Source organism: Grus americana, chromosome 5, assembly GCF_028858705.1.
Source record: "Grus americana isolate bGruAme1 chromosome 5, bGruAme1.mat, whole genome shotgun sequence".
Taxonomy (NCBI): Eukaryota; Metazoa; Chordata; class Aves; order Gruiformes; family Gruidae; genus Grus; species Grus americana.
The window spans coordinates 27,281,899-27,303,851 of record NC_072856.1 but is presented as its reverse complement, the minus strand read 5'-3'; the positions used below and the strand labels follow the sequence as shown (position 1 = coordinate 27,303,851).

At 49.0% G+C, this 21,953-nt stretch overlaps 2 protein-coding genes across 4 annotated transcripts in view; one reads left to right on the top strand and one right to left on the bottom strand.

Annotated features, from left to right (window-relative positions):
• CSTPP1 (centriolar satellite-associated tubulin polyglutamylase complex regulator 1) overlaps nucleotides 1–4,267 on the top strand; it is an 84,086-nt gene extending 79,819 nt beyond the window's left edge. The window contains exons 8-9 of one of the 2 annotated variants that reach the window (XM_054827121.1): nucleotides 2,104–2,167; nucleotides 2,783–4,267. In XM_054827121.1, the coding sequence (XP_054683096.1) occupies nucleotides 2,104–2,167; nucleotides 2,783–2,876 (158 nt within the window). In that variant the 3' untranslated portion in view covers nucleotides 2,877–4,267. Of the gene's footprint in view, nucleotides 1–2,103; nucleotides 2,168–2,695 lie in introns of both variants that reach the window. The other variant, XM_054827120.1, reaches the window with a different exon arrangement.
• A 751-nt stretch (nucleotides 4,268–5,018) lies between these two features.
• ARFGAP2 (ADP ribosylation factor GTPase activating protein 2) lies at nucleotides 5,019–14,991 on the bottom strand. Of its 2 annotated transcripts, XM_054827118.1 has the most exons (17): nucleotides 14,721–14,950; nucleotides 14,317–14,435; nucleotides 13,299–13,371; nucleotides 12,670–12,801; nucleotides 12,498–12,578; nucleotides 11,562–11,664; nucleotides 10,846–10,902; nucleotides 10,229–10,273; nucleotides 9,051–9,103; nucleotides 8,489–8,625; nucleotides 7,848–7,979; nucleotides 7,237–7,365; nucleotides 7,029–7,157; nucleotides 6,519–6,645; nucleotides 6,314–6,404; nucleotides 6,075–6,193; nucleotides 5,019–5,664 (listed from the first exon to the last, which is right to left on the bottom strand). In XM_054827118.1, the coding sequence occupies exons 1-17, from the start codon at nucleotides 14,790–14,792 to the stop codon at nucleotides 5,644–5,646; spliced, it is 1,620 nt and encodes a 539-aa protein (XP_054683093.1). In that variant the 5' UTR covers nucleotides 14,793–14,950; the 3' UTR covers nucleotides 5,019–5,643. The 2 variants fall into 2 exon arrangements, with proteins under 2 accessions (XP_054683093.1, XP_054683094.1); XM_054827119.1 differs by lacking the exon at nucleotides 10,229–10,273 and having other exon boundaries at nucleotides 14,721–14,991.
• Nucleotides 14,992–21,953: the final 6,962 nt, after the last annotated feature.

Here is a 21,953-nt window from a genome sequence, read left to right as displayed (position 1 = left end):
ACATGGAGATTACATATCAAAGGTGCATGAATACAGCCCTGCAATCCCCTCTGCAAACAGGCTTAGGAAGCAGTGTATTCACTGGGGAAGGTGATGCCTGGATTGCAGCAAGCAAAGTCTTTTTTTTTTTCCTTTGCCCTGCGAAATCCTGTTCTAGTCGAGTGCAAAGAAAACGGACGAGCAGGGAAAAAAAATCCTGCCCACAGCTTCCATTGTGCCATCTACAAAGTGTGTGGGTTTTCATTGCCATTAATGTGGGCCTGTCCCCTGGCCCTCTGCCAGCCTCCTGCCGAGGCCTCTCTCAGAGGAGGGGCAGCAGCCACAAGTCTGACAGGTGCTAGCATCTTGGCAAGGAAAGGAGGATTCTTTTCCTGGTGTCTTTTAATCTCTCCTGAAGGGTGATTTCAATAGTCTTTGCTCTGTAGGGAATCACAAGCTCCCCAAAGCCCTTCAGCGAGGGCAGTTCCAGGCAAAGGAGCTTTCGGTCAGGATGCCTGCCTTCTCACTGGCCTCGCAAAGCCAGTAGCCCCCCTTGAGGAACAGGGGTAGGGATTAGAGTACCTTGTTCAGGCTGGGGCAATGCTGATGAGTTTGTCAGGCAGCCTAACTCCAGTGTCAATGTTGATTCGTGAATCCTTTAAGTGTTATTTACTGAGTCTCCCAAGTAATACTTGTGCCCAGAGACCTCACTGTGCATTCTGCAAATGCAGAAACAAGTTAAGCTTTAGCTGCCTATTCTTTTAATTGAGCCCATGAAAAGGAGCAGGCTGGGGCACTTCACTGCACCTCCTGACACTCTGTGTTGCGGTGCCAGGCTTCCCTGTTCATTTGCAGGAGGGGGAGACCAGAACTGCAAGAAGTGTGGGGGGGGTCAGTCCTGCTCTAAACTGGTTCTAATTTTTAGGCACTCGTTGCTACATTTTTGATGACTGCTGCCAGCTTGCCTGTGTGAGGCAAGTGGCTCTCCAGCCCCATCCTTCAAGAGCAGGGTGCCAGAAACCAGATTTATGTCCCCACAGGGAGCACAAAACCCCTTCACGAAGGTACTGAGTGGAGCAGTCAGGTCTTCTGAAAAACAAGAGCATTCCTCACTGCACTGTTGGTACAGATTACCAAGTGGCGTTTTTTCTGGCCTGATGTGCAATGGCTGGGGAAGACAATTCCTGTCATCTCTGTTGATCACACCCTCCCACAATCCCTGTACAAGGTGGAGTTTGTTACAGAACTGGGAAGGAAGGGTTTCCTAAGAGCCCCATCTTCCTTTCTGGGCTCTTCCTGAAGTGCCACTGTCCTTTCAGAGAATGGCAAGAATGATCAACCAGCTCTTCCAGTCCTGAAGTACACCATGCCCTTCATCATGAATAGGGTTTCAAATATCAAAAGGAGCATGCTGACCTTATGCTGAGAGAGGGTACCCAATTACTGGTCCAGCCTTTCATGCTCTCACCCAGACAGCAGGCAATGCTAGAGCACAGTCCATCCATGCTTACTCCTATAGACTTAATGTGCACCAGAGTCAGGCCTGACTTTCCTGAATTGCGAGGAAAGCAATAGTCTTGTATCTGTGGAGTGTTTTGATCCCCAACCTCAGCGCACCACAAGAAAGGCAAGTGGCACAGAAGTATACAGCTCTCTGAGTGGAATAGTGTGTGCTTCAGGCTGTGGCACAAACAACATACCTGATGCTGTGATAGGCTCTGGGACTGGTGACTATATGGGGCAATTAGCAGACAGCTGAAGTTGACAGACTGTCATCTCTCTGACAGTCAGTAGTCAGTAGTTTTCTGTAGTGAATGGAAACTGCCAATCCTTAGGACTCTTCAAGTTCTCTGAGAGGTGAGACTACTGAGAGTGCCTCCCACTTAGTCTGAGCTGAGGTACAGCCTGTGTGAAGGACAGAGTATGGCTCATCATTCTTTACCTGTCCATGATCCTCAACATTCAGTGTCCATTTCTCTAATAAGTATAAGGAAGCGTTTTCTGTCTTGCAGGTCAGATTTTTGAATGCTGCTATGGCTTGAGCACTTTTCTTTACAAAAGAATAGTCTAACTCTGCTCTGATACTTTGTGAGGTTTTGTTTTTGTGGTTTTTTTTTTTTCCAGGGGCTTTGCCAGATAAAGGAGACTTGTTTCTGGACCCTGCCATGGATCAGGAACTTGAGAAATTGTAAGTGGAGTTGCCTAAAGTAGGAGGTAAAGCAACAGATTAAGGGTAACATGCTAAGGAAGACTTTTTAGTAAAGTACCATCCCTATTCCTTTGCTCTACTATAAAACAATAGAGGAGCTAACAGAGCAGCCAGAGCAGAGAGGGCCTCTTTCTTCGAGGTGCTTGGTGCAGCTAACAAAATCTTTAGAAAAGTCTTCAGAAACAGAGAAAAGTGTGCCTCAAAGAGAGATCTAGAGGAAGCAGCAGTCTCTAATGAACAGGGAAATTTTGTCTGGATGGTGAAAACTAGGAGTGTTGGAGGACACAGGCTCAGCCCAGAAGAAAGATCTGTTTAAACAGGAAGAAAGGTTCACACAGTGAGTCTGGTAGATACTAGTGTAAGGTGTTCCCCTTCTCGGCCATGAACATCTTGCCATCCCTGCACTAGTTGTGAATAAGTCCTCCTCCCAGGTTCACTCCAAAACTGCTACAGTAAAGATTGGAGATGACAAGTTAGGCAGCCTAGCATTTGTCTTTTCTCTTTCAGGGTAGCTCAGGTTTCAGGGCTTTCCATCTCCGGTCCCACCAGCTCCAGCGGGGACACAGCTAATTTGCCTGTCCGTAACTCACCTAGGATTAACTCTCCCTGGAAACCTCTGCACCATCGCCGAAAAATGGATGCTGAGAGTGAAGGCTCCAATGAAGAGACAGACTCCTCTGAAAACTGAAGGTTGCGAGAGTGGGCACTGTTCCCATCTTAGATTTCCCCAGAACCCCCTGGAGGAATGGCACCTCCTCCCAGAGCATCTGCTCTGATGGTGGGTTCTGTCCACATCACCAGTGTGCGTGCAGCCGTGCCAGTCCCCATTGCAAGTCCACCCATCTCTTCCCAGGAAGCACTCTGCTTTTTTCCTAGCTCCAAATTCGTGCAGGAACAGCTCTTCCGCAGAAGCTATTTCCAGCTGCAGAGCAATGCTACCCTCTGCTGGCAGGCAAGACAAGCCAGCAGACGCTAGCGCTGCCTACACTTGGAAATAGCCAGGTATTCTCTCACCAGGGCTCTGCCCCACGGTTCAGCAGGTGCTGGAGCAGTAGGAGTGCTAGTGCAGGCTGCTTGCCAGCGTTTTGTTGTGTGACTGTGTTCAGACTTGGCCTAGACAATAGTGGTTAAACTGCCAGCAGCAGCTCTGCAGTCATGCTCCATTATGATTATTCCCAGTAAAGCTGCACCTGTGTATGATCAAAGGTAGAGAAATTCCTGAAGTTCCTAGAAAAGAAGGGCTTAGGTATTGCCATGCCACCTGCCTCTGCTTCCTCTTCCGTGTGTCCAAGACTTGCCAAACCAAACACAGCAAATAAGCCTGATTGCAGTAAGTACTGCGTGACACTGGCTGGCTGCTCTGCTGTACCGAGTTCCCTTCTGTGAGGCCTCCCACTGCCTCCAACAGCGTATTAAGGTCATTTGGAAAGGTGAGCTTCAGCAGGGTTGGAGGAGAGAGCAAGCAAGTCTTTAAATTCCTTGTCCATAGGTGCTGTGGCTTGCAAACTGTACAGAGTATCTGCTGGGGCTGGGTGGACAGAAGCACTAGGGGAGAAGGAAGCAGTTATCAAATGAGTCCCAGGGTTTTTTTTGTAAACATTGGCATTGTTGTAGCATCATTGTGTAGCCTTTACAACTACAAAAAGACAGTGTCTCATTGTGTTAATAACTAACCTAGCAGTTTGGCCTCCGCAGCCCTGAACGCTTTGTTTAGTCCAGCTCCTGTGCCTCAGCTTGCCTAGACTAATTATTTCCTGGGGAACTTGAGTTTCTCTTGATTCTTTGGGAGCATCCTTGCTCATCCTGTTCATAAACTGCTGTAGCGTGCGCTAAGAGCTGGTAACCCAAAGCTTACAGCAGCCCTAAGCTGAGTGGATTCAACACATGCTGGAGCTATTTTAAGACTAATCCCATAACTACTGCTGAGTCTGTACCACAGCCACACCTGTGGAGATAGTGGGAGGGGTTATTTATTTATTTTAAGTTATTTTATTTATTAACATGCTTGCTAACTGTGCTTTCTCTCCCAACCATCAGTGACTGTGACAGCCCGGCAATAAAGCATGCTGCATAAGGCCACTGCTGTGTCTGGGGTCTTCTGGGCCGGCCCGGTCCCTCCTCAGGGCACTGCCAGGGGTAGGGCCCTGGGAGAAGCGGTACTGGGTGGACAGGAGCGGCGCAAGGCGGCGGCGGCACTCGCGGGTCTCGGCCGCCTTTTGAGGTGCTCCACCAGATCCCACCCGGCCGGGGAAGGCGCCGACACCACCCCTGAGGGCTGGGGCAGCTCCGCCCCACCCGCTCACCCCTCCCAGCCTGGGCACCGCGGGCGGCCGCGCAGGCGCAGGCTGCCTCCCACCGCGAGTTCTGTTACAGGGCAACCACGCCCGGGCACCGGGGACAAAGCCACAAGAAAGCCCCACTCCTACCCCCCTCCTGCCCCACCGCAGCCCAGAGTAACCCTTCCTCTCCCACCCCCAGCCCGGGATGTACCACAGCCCGCACAAGCCTGTCAACAGCCCGAGGGAGAGGGCTGCTGACAGAAACTTCAGAACAAACAGCCCGTGTCTCTTTTTGCTAACAGTGTTTAACTAGTCCTTACCGGCCCGGCCCGCCCCCCCCCCCGCCTTTTTCTTCCTACCTCAACACTGTAAGTCCAAGGAAGAGAAAAACATGCTCTTGTTTAAAATCAGAATCAGGAGTAGTGAGCCAAGTTGAATACTCCTCACTCACCGCTGCACTTCTGAAGTTCACCTCATGGCAAAGGCAGAGGTTCAGGACTTGGACCTCAGTTCAAAGCTGGGCAACAAAATAACCAGGGATCCAGTAAATATCTTTACAGTACTTCTTTACCTGGGCCTTTTTTGCTCATAATGTAATTAGAAGCTAAAAAAATAATCTTTGCTTTGTTTGATTTTTTTTCCTCCTGCATCAATATATGCTGGTTTACAAGACAGTAAAAAGGATTATCCCATGGTAAAAGTCAGACCCTGCAAATACAGAGGACTCCACAGCACCATGGATTAGGAGCACTGAGCAGAACAAAAGAAAGTCATGTCCGTGGGAACCAGGTAATAAGATGTTCAGAAAAACAGCATTTCCCTTTCCTCCATCTCTTGGTGAGCTAAGGTATGAGCCAAGGACAGAAGCACTGATGAGGGCAGCCCAGGAGCTCCTGTCATATCTTTTACAGCAGTGAGGTTAACCCTCTAAGAAGGCCTGTCTCCACTGGCTAGTAGATAGCAGTGGGTATGAGGGCACATTGAATTTTAATAGAGTGGAATCCAGAGATATTTGGAAAGCATCCTGGGCACAGCCATGTCCTGACCCCCTCTGCTTACCTTCTCCCCTCCCCACCCACCCCAGACAAACTAAGACAATCCTGCAGAGTTTACTCCAGGCAAAGGTGGCATCAGTGCCTCTTGCTGGCTTCCCTGTGAGTTGCAGTCCCTGGGTCATCAATATGAGCCATAACGATCCTGGGGAGGAAACATAGCAAGACACCATGCTACAACACTTCATGCAAACTACAGAGACAGGTAACAAAGCCTTGGGGTATTTGGGATTGGAATGCAGCAGGTTATCTAGACAGGACACTATGCAAAGGCAAGAAGTAAAATGGCCTTAACTTTTTAAGTTCTGCCTGAGGTTCTTGGGAAAAGGCATATCTGACATAACAAGGTGTCCTGTCCAGCAGGAGAGTAAGGGTGGCCAAGTAGAGTTCACTGGCCAGCTATCATAGTGTAGCCATCAGCTACAAAAAGACAGCTCTCTACCTGGGACTGTCCACATAATTTGAGAAGACGATAATTCCAGCAAAAGCCAGAACATGGTGAAAGTCCCTGAGCATGACAATAACCTGTCTGAAGGTACCACAGCGTAACCTCACCTGGAGGGAGTTCATCACCCCATTGGCTAGGACAGCCATCTTGCCAGCAACCGATTTCACTCCTTGCTTGAACTGTGCAATGTCAGCTGCAGGCAGGACATTTCCAATTGACACGCCACCTACAAGAACCAGCAAGAATTAGCCCCTAGTCCCCCAGCTCCAGAGAGCACCCTGACCCCCTCTCCAGTTTAGGTCCTCCAAAGCTGCCCCCTTCCTCAACCTGCTGAGCGCTTACAAACCTGAGTGTGTGTTCTCAGCCTCTCCAAACAGGTCTGCAGAGCTGATGGCATTGCTGCCTGAGAGCTGCTGCAGTCGGGATCTGGCTTCATACTGCAGCAGAAAACAGAACAAAAAGGTTATAAAGGAAGGGAACAGAGTAGGACCTGAGCAAACAGGAGATGAAGCCAGAGCTGCACCAGCTTAAGCACTGCAGAATGCATCTACCTCCGCATCTGCCTCCCGCCCGAAGAACATATCTGAAGAGATAGCTTTAGCTCCTGCAAACTTCTGCCGAGCTTCATTGGATTCCACAACTGATGTCCTGTTCTCCACCTCCCGCCTACTGGTGGGTCTGAAGAAACAAGAGGGGAGACATCTCAGCTTAAGCTCACCAACACAGTAAAGAAACAGACTTCTCTCAGACCCCATCCAGTGAAAGGAAAGGAACAAATCCTCAAGTGCTAGCTACCATCAGGGTTCCCCTCTCCCCGCCTCAGGACAGCCAATACTCAATGACCGTAAAGGCTGTATGAAACTTAGGGACACAAAAGGCAAAGAAGTGCCCAAGCCTCTTTCACTGAAGGCCCTTTTTCACAGGCTTGTCCAAGCAAGTTACCTTCTGCAGCACAAAGTTCCTGTCATAACACAGCAGCATCTCTCCCCACAGCTCCTAGGCCTATCTATCCCATTGTTCCCCACACAAGGAAGGTACAGTAGCAGTGGCAGGCATTTTACCTCTCCGAAACTGGTCGAATACTGGAAATGGTCACCTCAGGTTCCTCCTCTTTGTCCATACCCCATGAAGAGTCTGCTTCCCATCGTGAGCCAAATGCATCTTCAAATGAGAAGGGATTGTATTTGTACCTAGGTACCAAGAATAAGTAATTTAGGCCAGACATTAAATTCAGGAAAAGCCAAAGACTACACTGAAGCTAAGTCTTACTTGGGGGGTCCAGATGTGAAGCCTCCAGCATCTTCAAACAAGTCCAATTGGGAGCGGGAAGATTTTGCAGCCAGTGGCGTCTCCTGCTCAATTACTTGCATCTCTGACATCACCGAGTGCGAAACAGAACTAGCACAACAAACAGGCAGTCAGGGCCGAAGGGTCTGACAGCATCCAGCCCCTATAACCTGTCTGCCTCAAAACTGAATCTGGCCTTCACAGGCAGGGCAGGTGCCACAAGTCTCAAGGGAGAGTTGTGGGATGCCAGCCCCCTTCGCCACTTATCTAGCTTATCCTGACTCTCTCCCAGTCTTGAGCTACCTTCTAAAGGGAAGTATTCTGCAGGGGAACATCTGTCAAGCAGCAGGGCTCTAGAACTAGACACCGACAGGCCACGCACGTCTTTGTAAAAGCTCAAATGAGAACTAGAACCTCTAAACAGAGTGCCCATTCCTTCTGGGGCCTGAAGCATTTCATAGTCCAGCATATGCGCACTTTAAATTAGCTCCTTATCTGTTGCAAGAGCAGCAAGCTACCGCCTTCAGGAAACTTTTCCAGAGCAAGGTGCTTCCAAGGCACCTGTCTGTCCTATGCCATCCACAGCCAAGTACCTTCTGGACACCAAGCCCATGCCCAGCCTCTCTGCTTGTTCACGCTTCTTCCCTTCAAGGTTCTGAAGTTTCTTCTCTTCCTTCTTCCGATCAAGTTGCAGTTCCTGGTAAGCCAGTCGCATTGAGGTGACTCTAAAGGAAAGAGCTATGGTAGGTACCAACTCATTACCCTCCCCTCAGCCCACACACCTCCAAAGGGGAGAGTAACACCAACAACCGATCAAAACACCCATTTCCACAACAGCTCTGCCAAAAATCCTCACATAAAAGCTACTGCTTGTCTTCCCATCTCACCTCCACTGGGATTCAACTCTTTTTGGCTAACCATTATTTTCTTACTGTAAGCATTGCCCTCCTCCCTCCCTCTCCTCCCCGACAGAATGCCCCGTCCAGTTCAGTCTTCACTTTTTTCAGGCCTCTCCAAAGGTCAGCAGAAACACAAAATACTCTTAACTCTTCCAGGAATGCTAATTTGAATAAAATATGGCAGCATAACTTGTGTCCTGCTGAAAGAACCATATTGGCTTATAGCTACTGCTCATCCTATCATACAGCATGCTCTGTACTCACATTAGGTGGTCCTAGGCTGAACAGCATTAACCTATTACATGCAAGGTATTCAGCCCAAACAGGGCACTTACATAGACTCCTCGGCTTGTTTCCTGGACTCCACTGCCTGCTGCTCCCTCAGCTGCTCTGCCACTTGGGCTTGCCGCTCAATCTCATTGAAGCTCTGGCTGCTCACTTTCTGGGCTCCAAGACCTTTTTTTGCACCCAACTTGAAAAACAAGAACATGTGAGTTCTTCACCCTAGATTGTTCATTGTAGAAGAAAACCAGAACCCTACTCCTTGCTGCACTGATCAGGCCTTCAGTCTCCATGTGCAGCCACAACCTACAGACCCAATAGGGCTTGCAGCAGAGTATGGAAGAACACCCAAGAGTTAACCCACTAGTGGCCACTGCTAAGAAATCAGCCACATACACTTTAGACCACAACGAGTAATGATCCAAAACCTAATTGTTTTTGTCCATTAATACGCAAGCTATCTTTCAAAATAAACACTGATATAATCAAAGCTCTTCCTTCCCCAAATGGATCCCTCAGTATGCAGCTCCGTTAAGGGCAGAAAGCAAGGGCCAGGATAGCAGTAATATGAGATGTGCTCTACCTCCTCTCCATAAAACAAGAGCTCAGACATACCCCTTTCTTGGCAGCTCCTGGCTTCTTCTTTCCAATGAGGGAGGATTTAAGTTCTGCAAGAGGAGGGAAGCAGCAAATAAGCAGAAGTGAACTAATTTAAGAAGTCAAAATTAAGTCAGCAACCCACATGAACATCCACCACAGTCCAGCTGGTATAGAGTCCAGGGCACACCATGCAGCTTCACATCAGAAGCTTGGGTGACTTCACCCAGCCAAGAAAGATGCACATAGAAGCTCCACAATTATCAGCTGGTGGCCGAGAGAAGCATGTCCACTACTGGAGAAACTTATAAGTGAATTAAGACCTTCAAATAAGCTCCTCCAGGTGTCATGCAGTCGGTGACCCTACCCAGTAGGGATCAGGGTAGCTAAAGACTAGATTTATTCCATACATAAATCCAAGAAAACACAGCTTCAGAGCCATACAAACATCAGTGCCTTGCCAATGCCTTAGGGACAAAGAAGCAAGAACCCTGAAGTCATGTTTACATGAACAGACCAATGACAAAATGGACCTAAAATGCAGTGAGCTGTAAAAGCAACAGGTTCCCCAACACCTTGCACCAGGAACCTGTCACTCTGGGGACATGAAGCATGCCACACTTGTACAACCAGCCAAGGTCCAGCCAAGCAGCAGATGCCTGGGGAAAAGTATAAGAACAAAGCAAACAGAGGGACTGTCCAGGACATTTTTCCCAGCTTCCAACATGTAGCTCCAAAATCTTTTATTGCCCTTGTTGGGGTTTTCTTCCACAGAAGTGTCTCCTTCCTTTCTATGCCCACATGACTTTTGTCAACCCATAGTTTACATTATTCTTGACAGCCTTTCCTGTATCTTTTCTAGTCTTACCATAAGTTTCTGAAATAGGGGCATTCAAAACATTCAGTCTACCCAAGACTGCTTTCAGCTTGCTGTTCCTAACATTTGATTTAGGGTTGTTTGGGTTTTTGTTTTTTTTTTTTTTTTTTTATACTGTCAGGAAACATTTAACAGAAATGGCAATTTCCCTTTCCAAAAAGCAATAGCTAGTTTAGATCCCAATACAGTACATGAAAGTTTTGGCTCATTCTCTCCCTCCAAGCACAGGAAGCTAATGTTAGAGTTGAAGGCAGAATCACAGAAGGGGCAAGCAGAGTTGTCACAAGCAGCCAGCGCAGGCTAGCTGTTAGCCAGTTACCTCTGGCAGGAGCAGGCCCTTGTGTTGATAGATACATGGACATGTCTGAGGAAGAGACATAAAACATGGGGAATGAATAGACACTTGAGGACATAGGCTTTCCACCCAGGATGAACCAACTGTGGGCTAGGAGCACACTCTCAATAAGGAAAGAAGCTCCAGTGAGATGCTCTTTGTGCAGCCAGGACAATAATGCAGGGGAGAATCAGATACAAATCCCTATTACTCTGGAAGCTAGAATTCATTTGGCTCCAAAGGTTCGGGGGGGGGGACACGGGGACACGACCTAAAAAGACAAACACCACAGCCATGTGGCCTTGATCAGACAAGTTCTAGATATGCAAATGCCAAGTTTTGTCCAAAGCTCAAAAAATGAAAACAAGCTTTTGGGAAGGTGACAGCTTTGAAGTCGATCATCCAAAGGAGGAGAAAACCTCCAGTAAATGTGACTTGGTTTTGGGGTTCAGGGAGATCCTTGGTACTGGCTTCAAAGGAAGATAAGCTCCTTTAGATGTTCTGAAAATTAGCTTATTGGGTCCAGCTCCACTGAGCTCTCTACTGAGCAGCAGGTATAAGAGCAAGACTGATCTGAGAGATAGCAAAAGAGTCTTACTTACCTAGAGGAGCTTTAGGAGATGTGCTCAACAAGTCAATAGATGGGCCTTGGCTGGAACCTGTGGACACAAAACCAGAAGACAACATCCAGCACATTGATTCTGAACCCCTTTCTTTTCAGGGTGCTCACAGTTCCACTATATCTCTTCCACCTCCTCTGCCTTTCCTCCCTCCCACCCCCAACAAGCTAAGTTAGTTTGAAACATGCAGTTTCCCAAGCACAACTTCTTTATGTCTTCACAGAGCAAGTTATTCCCTCTGCAGTGTTAACACATTAAAAGAAAGCAAACACTCTGCAAGGGAATACATGAGGCTGTTTGGAATTACAGCTATACCCTCAGATTCTTGGTTTCCTTGTCATTCACTCTAGAAATAGTTTTTTGCTCTATATTCATATGTCATTTCCAGACCCATCAAATTCAAGGGATAGAGAACAGTGTTTGGACAAATAATTATGTCTAAAAGCAGGGAAACACGGCAGCTAATCCCCAGAACAGTTTTTTGTGCACTTCAGGAAAAGCAGGAAAACTGATCCCAAACAGAGTGGTGTTTTTAGAAGTCTCCACTAATTTAACTAAACATCATACAGCGCACAGAGCTTCCACTCCTTCGAGCCCAAGCTAAAGGAAAAGCTCAGCCCTTCCAACTGTGGTACAGAATTGTATTCTCCCAGAAATGAAGTCAGGTTCTTGGAAAAATTATTCAGCAGGGAACTCACTCGACATTTCACTGCTTTCTGATGACTTTGCTGCTTTTTCCACCTCTGGGGAAGACTGTGCAGGACTCTGGCTGGCATCTGCTACATCCCAGGTACTGGAAGACTGCAAGGAGATGCTCATTCTGGTGATTTGCAGAAGATGAATGAACCAAACAATCCTGAACTTACTGCAGGTTTAGTGACCTGTATTCAGTTTTAGGTCAAAGCAAATGTGTTCCAACTCCAAATTATGCCTTCATTGAAGGTAACATATGGACAAGTCCACGTTCCCTTAGCAGGGACAAAAATTAAAAAAAAAAAAAAAAAAAAAAAAAGCTGAATGGAAGGCCAGGAAGAATGACAGCATCACTTGTCAAGTACTACTTGACAGTAGTATCAGACTGGGCTACTGTTAGGACTTCCCAGGTTAAGGAAAGGAACTTAAATCTGTGAGAAAGCATGAATGCATTTCCCTGGAAAAAATAATCTCAGCTTCTACTCTCTTTATTGCCATACAGCAAATTCTCACATTGCTCTATTAACTTAAGCAAGCCCACATAGCCTTGGGCCCAAATTTGCACTGCCAGGGTCTATGCACTGAAAAGCTGACTAAACCAGAAGTTCAAAGCAATAACCAGTTCTTGCTTTAACTGTACAGAGAGAATACACATTAATGAGGTACACAAAGCGTTTTCCTGGGAGTTGCCAGTAGCTCTGAGTATTCCTTGAGGATAAAGATGGTCTTGAAAACAAAGGACATGGATATCACGGTCCCATGAGGGATTTTTTAGATCTGTAACTATGTTCCAGGCTGATGACTGAATCTTAGTTCTTCCATGTTACTACTGAATGAGTATACAATTTAGAGTCCTTCCAAACTAAGCAGGACTGCTCCTGGCTGAACAGCTGGCTATTTGAAAGCTGTTAGGGCTGTCTGGTTTAGACAATTCTTCTCACCTGTGTGTGCTCCATGAAGAAGTCAGCATCACTCTTGTCAGGGGAGTGCCCAGGGGTTCCACTCAGTCCATCGATAAGCAGCTGAAGAGAGGAGAGAGAAAAAAAGAAGGTATCCTACAGGACTCAGCATCCAGCACTACGCACGTAACAGTACAGAGCTGCTTGGACTTACATCAGTGCCATACTTGGCCATGGCAGCACTTGCCAGCTGCCGGATCTTCTCCCTATACATCTGGGCGGCTCGACTATTATACTTAGCGTTGGCATCTGTGGTAGTACAGCCGTGCTGGCGGAAGAAAGCAGTCTGAAAAGAGAAGAATACTCAGTCTCCTGGCTGCTAGATCATACTCAAACAAGCGTTAGACAAACTCAACAGAAAAAGGAAGCTTCCCAGAGACAAGGGATGATGTACCAAGCACACAGCATGAACCGACCATTTGCTGATCAGCTTTCTCCAAGAAGCCTAAACAAGCTATCCCTGTCCTCCACACGAGAATGGTTCTGAGTCACAATGCTGGCCATGAGCTTTCAAACTGATCAGTGATACTAACCGCTTTCATTTAAGAGGACTACGCCTCTCATTTAAATGACATGTAAGGAAACGACAGGTCTGCACATCAGACAACAATGCATTCAAAGGTCACAGTCTGACTTCCAAGCACACCTGACAAACACCTCCCCTCATTACACGTTTCAGATGAGGTTGATACTGAGAAAGCCACACAATGGAAAGGGATGAGAAACAGATGATGTTGATTAGCAAGAGGGAAAGCAAGCAAAATGCCTACAGAGGCTCCTCACCGCGTTGGCATTGCTGCCCACTTGCATACACCTCAGCTGGAACCAGTTCCAGTTAGAATCCAACTCTGTGGACCTGTGTGAGAACCAATAATTTCTATTAATAATGTGCAGGCACACCAAATGCAAAAGCAAGCTCTGAGCTAGAACAGGCAGATATCCCACTACTGTCCCAGAGTGTAGGAGGCAAAGAGGGAAAGAACATCTTGGTAACTTCTTTGCTCCCGTAAGAAATTAATTTGAACTTGTAAAGTGAAGAGAAAAAACCCCAGTTTCAGCTTCACACCAAATAGCAGTGTCCAAATTTAGAGAACCTCTCACTTGTTAGGAGGACAGAGCTTGAGCTAGGAAAGCTCAGGCAACAACTTTGGTTCTACACATGATCTCACCACAACATGAGACACTCATATTCAGCCCATCCCACAGATGAGACTAGAACACATGACAAAGCAACTGAGAGAACACCCGAGTAAAGCTAGGTGACAGAGTATGTCTCATACCAGTTACTCAACTTATCTCTGAATAAGTAAAGGTCACGATTCTATTACTTAAAAATGCTTTTACAAGTACTGAAAATAAGAACCATAGGCTGAAAATCCAACACCCTCTTCCCCACTAGGCTGATACAGAACAGATTAAATAATATTCCTCTTTTTGCCTTGCTCAGCATTACAAGACAGATTCCATATTGCTGCTTTACTGGCAAGATTCACACACCACACTCTCCTCTCAGCTTCTACAACTCGGAGTCAGCGTTTCTGCAAGGTTATGAAAAGTAATATGTCAATGTTCCACTGAGGTGTTTTGGAAACTCCATCTTGGAAGGGCTGACTGACTTAAAACCTGCAGCAAACAAGCCATGTAAAACCTGAAGCGATCACTCTGTGCTAATGCTTCTCTCTAACCAAGTCCCTGCGTGTTCCCACACCGACGAGGCACAGCTGCTCCAGGCCTGCCCGGCAGTCACCCACGGGCCGGAGCTCCCCACTCCCCACCGCCCACACTCCCGGGCCCCACACACCTGATGAAGCTGAGATGCACGCCCAGCGACCTGTGGACGCCGGAGCAGTCGATGCACAGGAAGACCCCGTAGGTGATGCTGGCCCAGCTCGGGTTCTTGGCGCCGCAGTCGAAGCACGACTAAAGCGAAAGCAGACGGACGGCCCGGCTGAGGCGGCGCCTCCAGCAGCTCCTGCGGCGGCTCTGCCGTTCCTCCACCCCCTACCGCAACCCGGTGGCCCCGTCCCCGGCGGCCGGGCCGTTCTCCCCGGGCCCTCCCCGCGCTCCAGCAGCCCCCCTGCCCGGTCGCCTCGCCGCCGCCGCACGGCTCGGAGCCCACCGGGGCCTGGCCCGAGTCCAGACCGCGGCCACAGGGAAGCGGCCCGGTTCGGAAAGGTGGGAGGCCAACCGGCGTCGCCCCGCTACCTTGTTCGCCGGCGCTGCCCGGAGCCGCTTGAAGAGAGTCTGGATCTCCGTCTTACTCGGCTCCGCCGCCATGATCTCTCCTTCCCAGACACCACTGCGGCGACGGGTGCCGGCCGGGCCCAATCACCACAGGGGCCGGGCCGCAGTACGGGTGCCGCCTGCGCCCACAGCGGCCCGCGAACGGGTCCCCGCGGGGGTCAGCTCCTGCCTGCCCCGTCGGCATGACGGCGGGGGCGCGGGGCCGCTCCGCCATTAACCGCTCCCACCGCCACACCCGGCGGGGCTGCTCGCTGGGAGTCCCCACCTTCCCCGGGTTCAGGGGCGGCCCCGGCGCCCAGGGGTGGGCGTTTTGGGTCAGGGCCCCTCCTCAGCGCCCTGCGCTATCTCCGCCATCACCCCGTCCACTGTTCCAGCCCGCCGGCCCAGTCCCTTCTCGGGTTTCACGGTGTCGTCCTCTGCCAAACCGCTTTCTGAGTCTAAACGTGAACGGGGTCGTTTCCACACCCCGAGACCCCCATCAGCTCTGGCTGCCGGCAGCGTTGCCTCAGCCCCTTCACGGCACAGGCAGGAGGGAGCGTTACTGGCCGTCCCTTCCTCTTGGGGGGCCTCTGGTCACCTGGAGAGAGAGGCTTTGTAGAATGGCAGGGAGGGAATGCCTGCCTTGGCTCAGCTGCTACCTGAGAAAAAACTCAGATGAGCACTTACAGGCATCACCAGTTGCAGCAGCTGGACCCTAGGATGAAGGCCTGGCACACCAGCACAAGCGAAGAGACTTAGAAATTACATAGCCAGCTGGAGATTTCTCAAGAGCAGCAAGCAGCACTGCAGTTATCAAGGCAGCATGAGGCAGTAATCAAGGTAGGGAAGTTGTTACTTCAGGACAAAGATGGTGTCAGGGCCTAAAAATGCTCTATTACTTGCTTGGAAGCAGGAGGGAATGGACTAGAAAGTCATTCACTTATAATGCAAGAAAAAATAGGAAAAGATATGGCTGTGCTTTGAACTAAAAGTCAATGGCATATAGCCAGTTTCATGCTTTAACCAAAAAAAAAAAAAAAAGTGACTGCATAGCAATGAGAGGTTCAGAAGGGCAACAACAGCAAAAGCTAACCAGTAGCGTGGTACTACTGAGAAGGAATAAATTTGGATTTCCTTACCTCCAAAAGTAGATTGCTCTGTAGCACTAGCTTGTCACTAAAAAAAAAGCCAGTTATGTACTAACATCTGGACAATACAACTTTCAGTTTAAATTTAAAGGCTTTCCTTTCACTCATTTCCACATTTTCCACAGATACATAAGGTAGACTGTAGAATTCATTGCAACAGGAACCTGGGAACCATGATCTTAGCAAGATCCATAAAGTCTTGGAATATACAGATGCAACCAGGAAAAAATGAGTTGTTGGGCAAAAAAAACCCTGCAGAAAAACCCTGCAGGTTTAACGGGGGTATGAAGTCTTGCATCCTGGGAATCAGCAAAGCCCTAACTATGTGATCAGAGTGAGACGTGATATGGGCACCACACTGCCCTACAGTAAGATGAGAGGCTTCTGGCTGACACATCTGATTCGAGGTACTGCAAAATGAGTTTCTGAACTGGGTAGTGAAGCCTGATCTAGCCTGCCAGGTCTCATTCTTGGCAGCAGTCTTATCTTAAATACCCCTGGTGTCTGCTGCTCTTATGCTGCTACCTTAATTGTGCCTACATGCCCATTTTTGGGATTACACAAACAGTATTGGGGAATCAATTCAGGTAAAAGTAACTGATAGCTTTCCCCCTCACATCTATTTTTAAAATAGTTGAGGTCCCTGATCCCATTCATGGTGCAGCTGTCCTGGCAGTCATACCAGGAGAGGCGATGTCAGGGTGCAGTGTGGGCTGGCTGTACCCTGTGAGAAGGAGAGCTGCGAGTGGGGGCAGGTCCCAAAGCCAGCAGGCCTGGGCCCTCATCAGCCATGGTCCATCCCCACAGTACCTGAGCAAGGAGAGCCAGGCAGGCCTACGGTAGTAGCCAGGTTTGACCAAGAATTGAGATAACCAGGCAAGCTCACAGTGATGAGGCAGTCTGCAGTCAGGCTGGGAAGTCAATCCAGAGGTCAGGATCAGGCCCAGTGATCACCAGGCATATCTGTGGTGTGAAGGCAAGTCTGAGGTCAGGCTAGTAAGCCAGCCTACAGGTCAGGATCAGGAACTCACAGCCAGAGACCAGTACTCTTCCAACTTAGCTCAGACAAGGGCTAGTAGCTCTGGCCTGAGCTTAAATGAAAGCACACCCAGCCCCACACCCATGGGCAGGGGTGTGGGTAGAGGCCCCAGGTGAGGATGCTCAGGATGACCAAGGCCTGTTAGTGCACTCAGGGCCCTGACAGCTGAAGCTAGACAGAAGGACAGGAGAGGGAAAGTATGGTGCTGGGGTGGAGGCTGTGTAAGCTGCATCTTGTCGTGTAGAGGAGCAAGTTCAGGTGATGAGTGTGCATTGGGAGTGGTGGTGTTCATGTTGGCTCAAGCAGTCTCAACCTGAGTTGCTTGCTTCTGCCTTGTCACCATCTGTTGTGCGGTGCTGCTTGCCCTCCTCTGCTGGCTTTGTTCTCGCTTGGTCTGTGTTTGGCTGTGGGATGGAAATGTCACGTGGGGGTTAGGAGGGGCAGAGCCTGTTCGTGCTGGCATTACCCCAGCTGGGGCTTGTGAGAGAGAAATGGCATGTGCCCAGGAGGAGCCAAGGCAGCCTCAGAGGCCAACAGGTCAGTGTCACACTTTGTCTCTTCCTGTTGGTGCTAGGAGACGTGGGGAGATACAGTGCAGGCTCCTCTCCTTCATGGAGGGTGCATGGTTTTTGTTCACTGCGCTGTGGCTTGCTACAGCAGGGTTACTCAAGCTTCTCTACCTCAGCTGGGTCCCTTGCAGGCCTTCCAGCCCATGCCGGTTCCTCCCAGTCCTGGCAAGGCTGCTGATCCTGTCCATCAGTTTTACATAAAAGCAGCAGGAAGAGCATGCTGCTGGTCTGAGAAACAGTCAGCTTCTTTTTGTTGCCTTTGTCCATACAGGAAAGACCTCCTGCTGCTGACTGTTCCCTGCGAGCGTGTGCTGTCACTACACAGTTCTTGCTATTTCCTGCATCTGTTTCTTTTGCATCTCATGTGCTTTGGTGCTGAATTTCTGAGCTCCAAGCTGGCAGCCTGCTCTTTGGCCCTCAGCTTCCCTGTCCATCTACATCACATCTGACATCTGCCTTTTTCTTCCTGACTGCTGTGACACCAGACCCTGAGCCTGATGTAGCCTCCTAATCAAAGATTGCCTTGCTGTTACCCACCTCTGTCAGTAAAAGATGGTCCCCAGCATCATCCCAGAGAGCAAAGGAAAGCAAAGGATGGTGATGAGGCTTGTTCTTGCAGTCTGCTATGCCACTGGGGACACATTTTCAGTACAGAAGTCTTGTTGTCTGAGGGCATGAGGTTACTGTGAAAGAGAGGTGGAGAGCCTTGGGAGTGAAGTGCTGTGATGGGGATAAAACCTGCCCTGCACTTGCAGGTCTGAGCCAAAGGGAAGATAAAGTGGGAGTCTGTCCAGAAGCAAGGTGGCAGAGGGGAAGAAGGACCTTGCTCTCTTCTTGCTGCCCAACAAAGAATGTGGGTAAAAGGACTGTGCAGGAGAGGGATGAGGTGGTTGAGTGTTGCTCTCCTACTCAGACCCATTGGCCTCTCATGCTTTTTCTGAATGAGAAGATTAGGGAAGGGGGCCAACAAATTCAGTAAACTACTTGAAAAATAACTAGGAGATATAGTTTCCCATGGATCACAATGTGAGCGGTGGGGTACCAGGAACCTAGAATGATGCCTTGGAGACAGGAGCAATTCCTAACACAAGTCTATTAGCTTTTTTTTTTTTGCTTTTTTTTTTCCCCCCCTTTCTTACCAAGCAGTTTACAGACACTAATTAATCCACATGATTTCCCCTGGGGATAGTCAGTAACCCTAGGAGAGAGCTCTGCTCAGTATTTCAGGGAAGCTTGGCTGGTTTTAGTAGCAGAAAGAGCAAGCATAACCACAGATGGAGGAGAGGAGGAAAGGAGAATCAGATAGAAAGTGTTCTCCCTCTTGCTAGAGCAAGGGACAGGTTCTCAGCAGGCAGGTCCCTTCCCAGAGTGCGTAAGAAGATGCTCCCAATTTCCTGTGGTTTCAGGGATCGTATAGAAAACTTTTCCTTTAGTTGGGTTAGGTTTCTGTCAGATCAGCAAGCTGTCCTGCTTTCCCATAAGGCTATATATTTTCTGGGATTGATGCACAGGAAGCAGCTGGCTGAGGGTTGTTGGGGACCAGCATGCCAGTGTGCTGGATTGAGTGTAACTAGTAGCTGCATCCCCAGGAAAAAGTATAGCACCAAGGCAGGCAGTCACGTCACACACTGACTCCATGCAATGCTTCCAGCAAGACCTAAGATAAGGAGCTAATACACTATGTGTAGAGTGAATATTCTGTTAAGGTTTACAACTTACACAATTTTAGTGCAGTCTTACAAATGTTGTGGTATGGAGAAAAGCCAGCAAAGGTAGAAGGAACACATGAATTAAGGAACACAATGGATGGGTAACTAGAGAGATACTGAGGAGCACAGTCATGGCTGGCTTGATCCAATTTGGGGTTGTGTTGCAGCCAAAAGACCGGTCCCCTTGCACATGCTGTCCCTTGCATGCACTGGCAAGTGGTGGCCGTGGGCTGAGTTGTGTCCCTAGCCCTGCTCAAATACTGATTGTCATTGCATTGCTGAGTTGATCTCCCCCTGCTTGTGCGATTACTGAAGCAAGTAAGGGAAGGGCTAGGAAGGTTTGAAAGGGAGAAGAAAGGATTGTCCTTTTCAGTTGTACCAGCCGGTGTTGCTGTGCTGCCAGGCAAAACTGCTGGCATTTGGTGGAAGGGGCATGCTGCTTGCGATTGCTCCTGAGAACGTAGTTGTTAAGTGAGTGTGCGTGTATATGTGTATACATGTATGTCTTTAGGCTTTTCTTTTGTAACTCTGTTTCCAATATTATAATCAAATGTTTATTTTCAAATGTCTGGTAACATCACCTCTGACTGGCCTGGCAGGTGCTCAGGTCACGGGACATATTGGGGATAACAAGCAGGGGTGAGCTGGCAGATGTGCTCTGGGGTTTCCTGGACCTGAGGACAAGTTTTATACCCTGCTGTAATGGTCAGTTTGGAGATATTATAGGTGTCCCTTCTGGGAGCAGGCTGTTTGGCAGGTGACAATCACGCGAGTGATGTATAGCTTCAAGTCATGCCCATCACACCACATGGAAGCAAGGTGAAGAGACTGGGCAGTGAGCAGGTCCCGAGCTACCTCACCCTCCTTCGAGGGCAGTCCGCAGCACAGGCACTAACTTGCTTGAGGTCAGAGCTGGCAGGGTTGTTCTCCTATCAGACATGACCCTTCCAGATTATCCAGCAGACATGTAATCTCTCTTCCCTGCAGATCACCCCACTTCAGAGTTTTCTAAACCGAACCCCTGTAATGCAAGGACTAGTTGCCTGCAGCCTCTACAACCAGTGTAGGGAGCATGCCTAAAGCAGAAGACAATGACCCTTGAAAGCAGGTCAGGCAGAGCTAATGAAAAGACGAGGTAAGCAAGGCAAGACAAGAAAGCTGTTAGTTTACTATGAAGTGCTTTTGAAAACATAAAATTATCACAGAGTGCAAGCACTGCTGTCAAACAGGTTACCCTCTAGTGGAGAGTGTCCCTGCCCATGGCAGGGGGGTTGGAACTAGATGATCTTTAAGGTCCTTTCCAACCCAAACCATTCTATGATTCTGTGATTCTGAGGGATTTGGGTGGAGAGCGAGTAGGTAGCTTCATCTCTGCAGGCGGCCACAATGTGCAGAGGGGATGCAGGGCCACTGGCGAGACAAACATCCACAGGATTGTGGCTGCAGCATTCCTTAGGAACTGTGTGGCACCCGTGGGGAAGCCCTGAGGAGGAGTTGAGAGAAAGGGCTGGTGTAGTCACAGCTGGGGGCAGTGACTGTTTTGGTGTCAGTCTCCTGCTGAAAGGAGCAACAATAGACTCAGGAAGGAAAGAGATGGTGAAGTCAAAGGGGCAGAGTACAGGACCTGGAAGAAGACTTCCAACTGGTGGGATAGAAAGGAAACACAGGGAGGAAGGGACCACAGGATTTGTAAATAGCTGGACCCAGTGAAAGCACTGAGACTGACAAGGAGAGATTATGGGCCCCCACACTGAAGGGGAAGCAGTGCTGACCACCACTACGCTGCTTGTGGAGAAAGGAAGTCTCGGGCTGCAGCTGCAATTGCCATAAGCTGAGAAACTGAAAACCAGGAACCTCTGCAAGAAGGGTTACTGGATGACCACAACCAGGGGGACGCAGCCAGTAAAATGGATGTGCTGAAAGCAGCTGAGGTGATTTGGCCTGAAATCTGGTTTGGAAGAGTTCACTGGAGCCATGCTGCTTAGTCAAGATGTTCCAACAGAAAACTAGCCAATTTCTTCCTGTTACAGAACCTACTCCATTGCCCCCTCCCCTTTCAGCAAGGATTTGTTCATCTTTTTCAGAAACATCCTCTCATATTCATCCTCTTTGATCTTCTAAGAACCTAGGTAGCTTGGTAAACAGTCCCACCCCCTTGCAGCCCCTGAGTTTTCCAGCTCCTTGAAGCCTGGACCTGGGTAGCGATGCAACACTTGGTTGCAAGTCTTTTTCTGTTTCTCCTTTATTTTTTTTTGGTGCAAGGTCCCCCTGAAGACACTTTGCCTCACATCATGCAGCCTTACTATTCTTGCTTGCTTTGCACAACCTTTCCTGCCAGCCTGTAGAGGGTATTTTCCAACCACATTCCCATGGGTCAAGATAGAGTTTGTGGCACTGGCTTTGTCTCAGGTTCAGCCCCATGACCAGTCTGCAGCCCATCTCTGTGCAGTTACTCTAGAAGTGATCACCTACTAGTCTGAGTGGACTGTTCAAGCCCATTTTAACTCCAGCACCAGCTTTCTTCACAAGCAGAGGAGAATTTTTCAGCCTGCTGCCCATAACATAATTCTAGCAGCTCTAGAAACGCAACTGAGGCAGTCCCAGTTCACGCACAGCCTGTGCTTCACTCAGGAACAACCTGCCTGAAATAGCAGAGCTGAGCTCTGCAGGGCTGCGGACTTGGGCTGGATCTGCAAACAGGGCAGGAGCGAAGGGAGCGCAGGACAATTTGGAACAGCTCTGAGGGGTCT

Excerpts from the sequence above, each read along its gene's own strand:
- ARFGAP2 (XM_054827118.1), bottom strand. The coding sequence starts at position 14,792 with ATGGCGGCGGAGCCGAGTAAGACGGAGATCCAGACTCTCTTCAAGCGG. Across the intron at positions 13,372-14,316 it reads GTGCATCTCAGCTTCATCAG|GTCCACAGAGTTGGATTCTA; the intron begins GTGTGTGGGGCC and ends GTTCTCACACAG. Across the intron at positions 11,665-12,497 it reads TCTTCATGGAGCACACACAG|TCTTCCAGTACCTGGGATGT; the intron begins GTGAGAAGAATT and ends ATCTCCTTGCAG.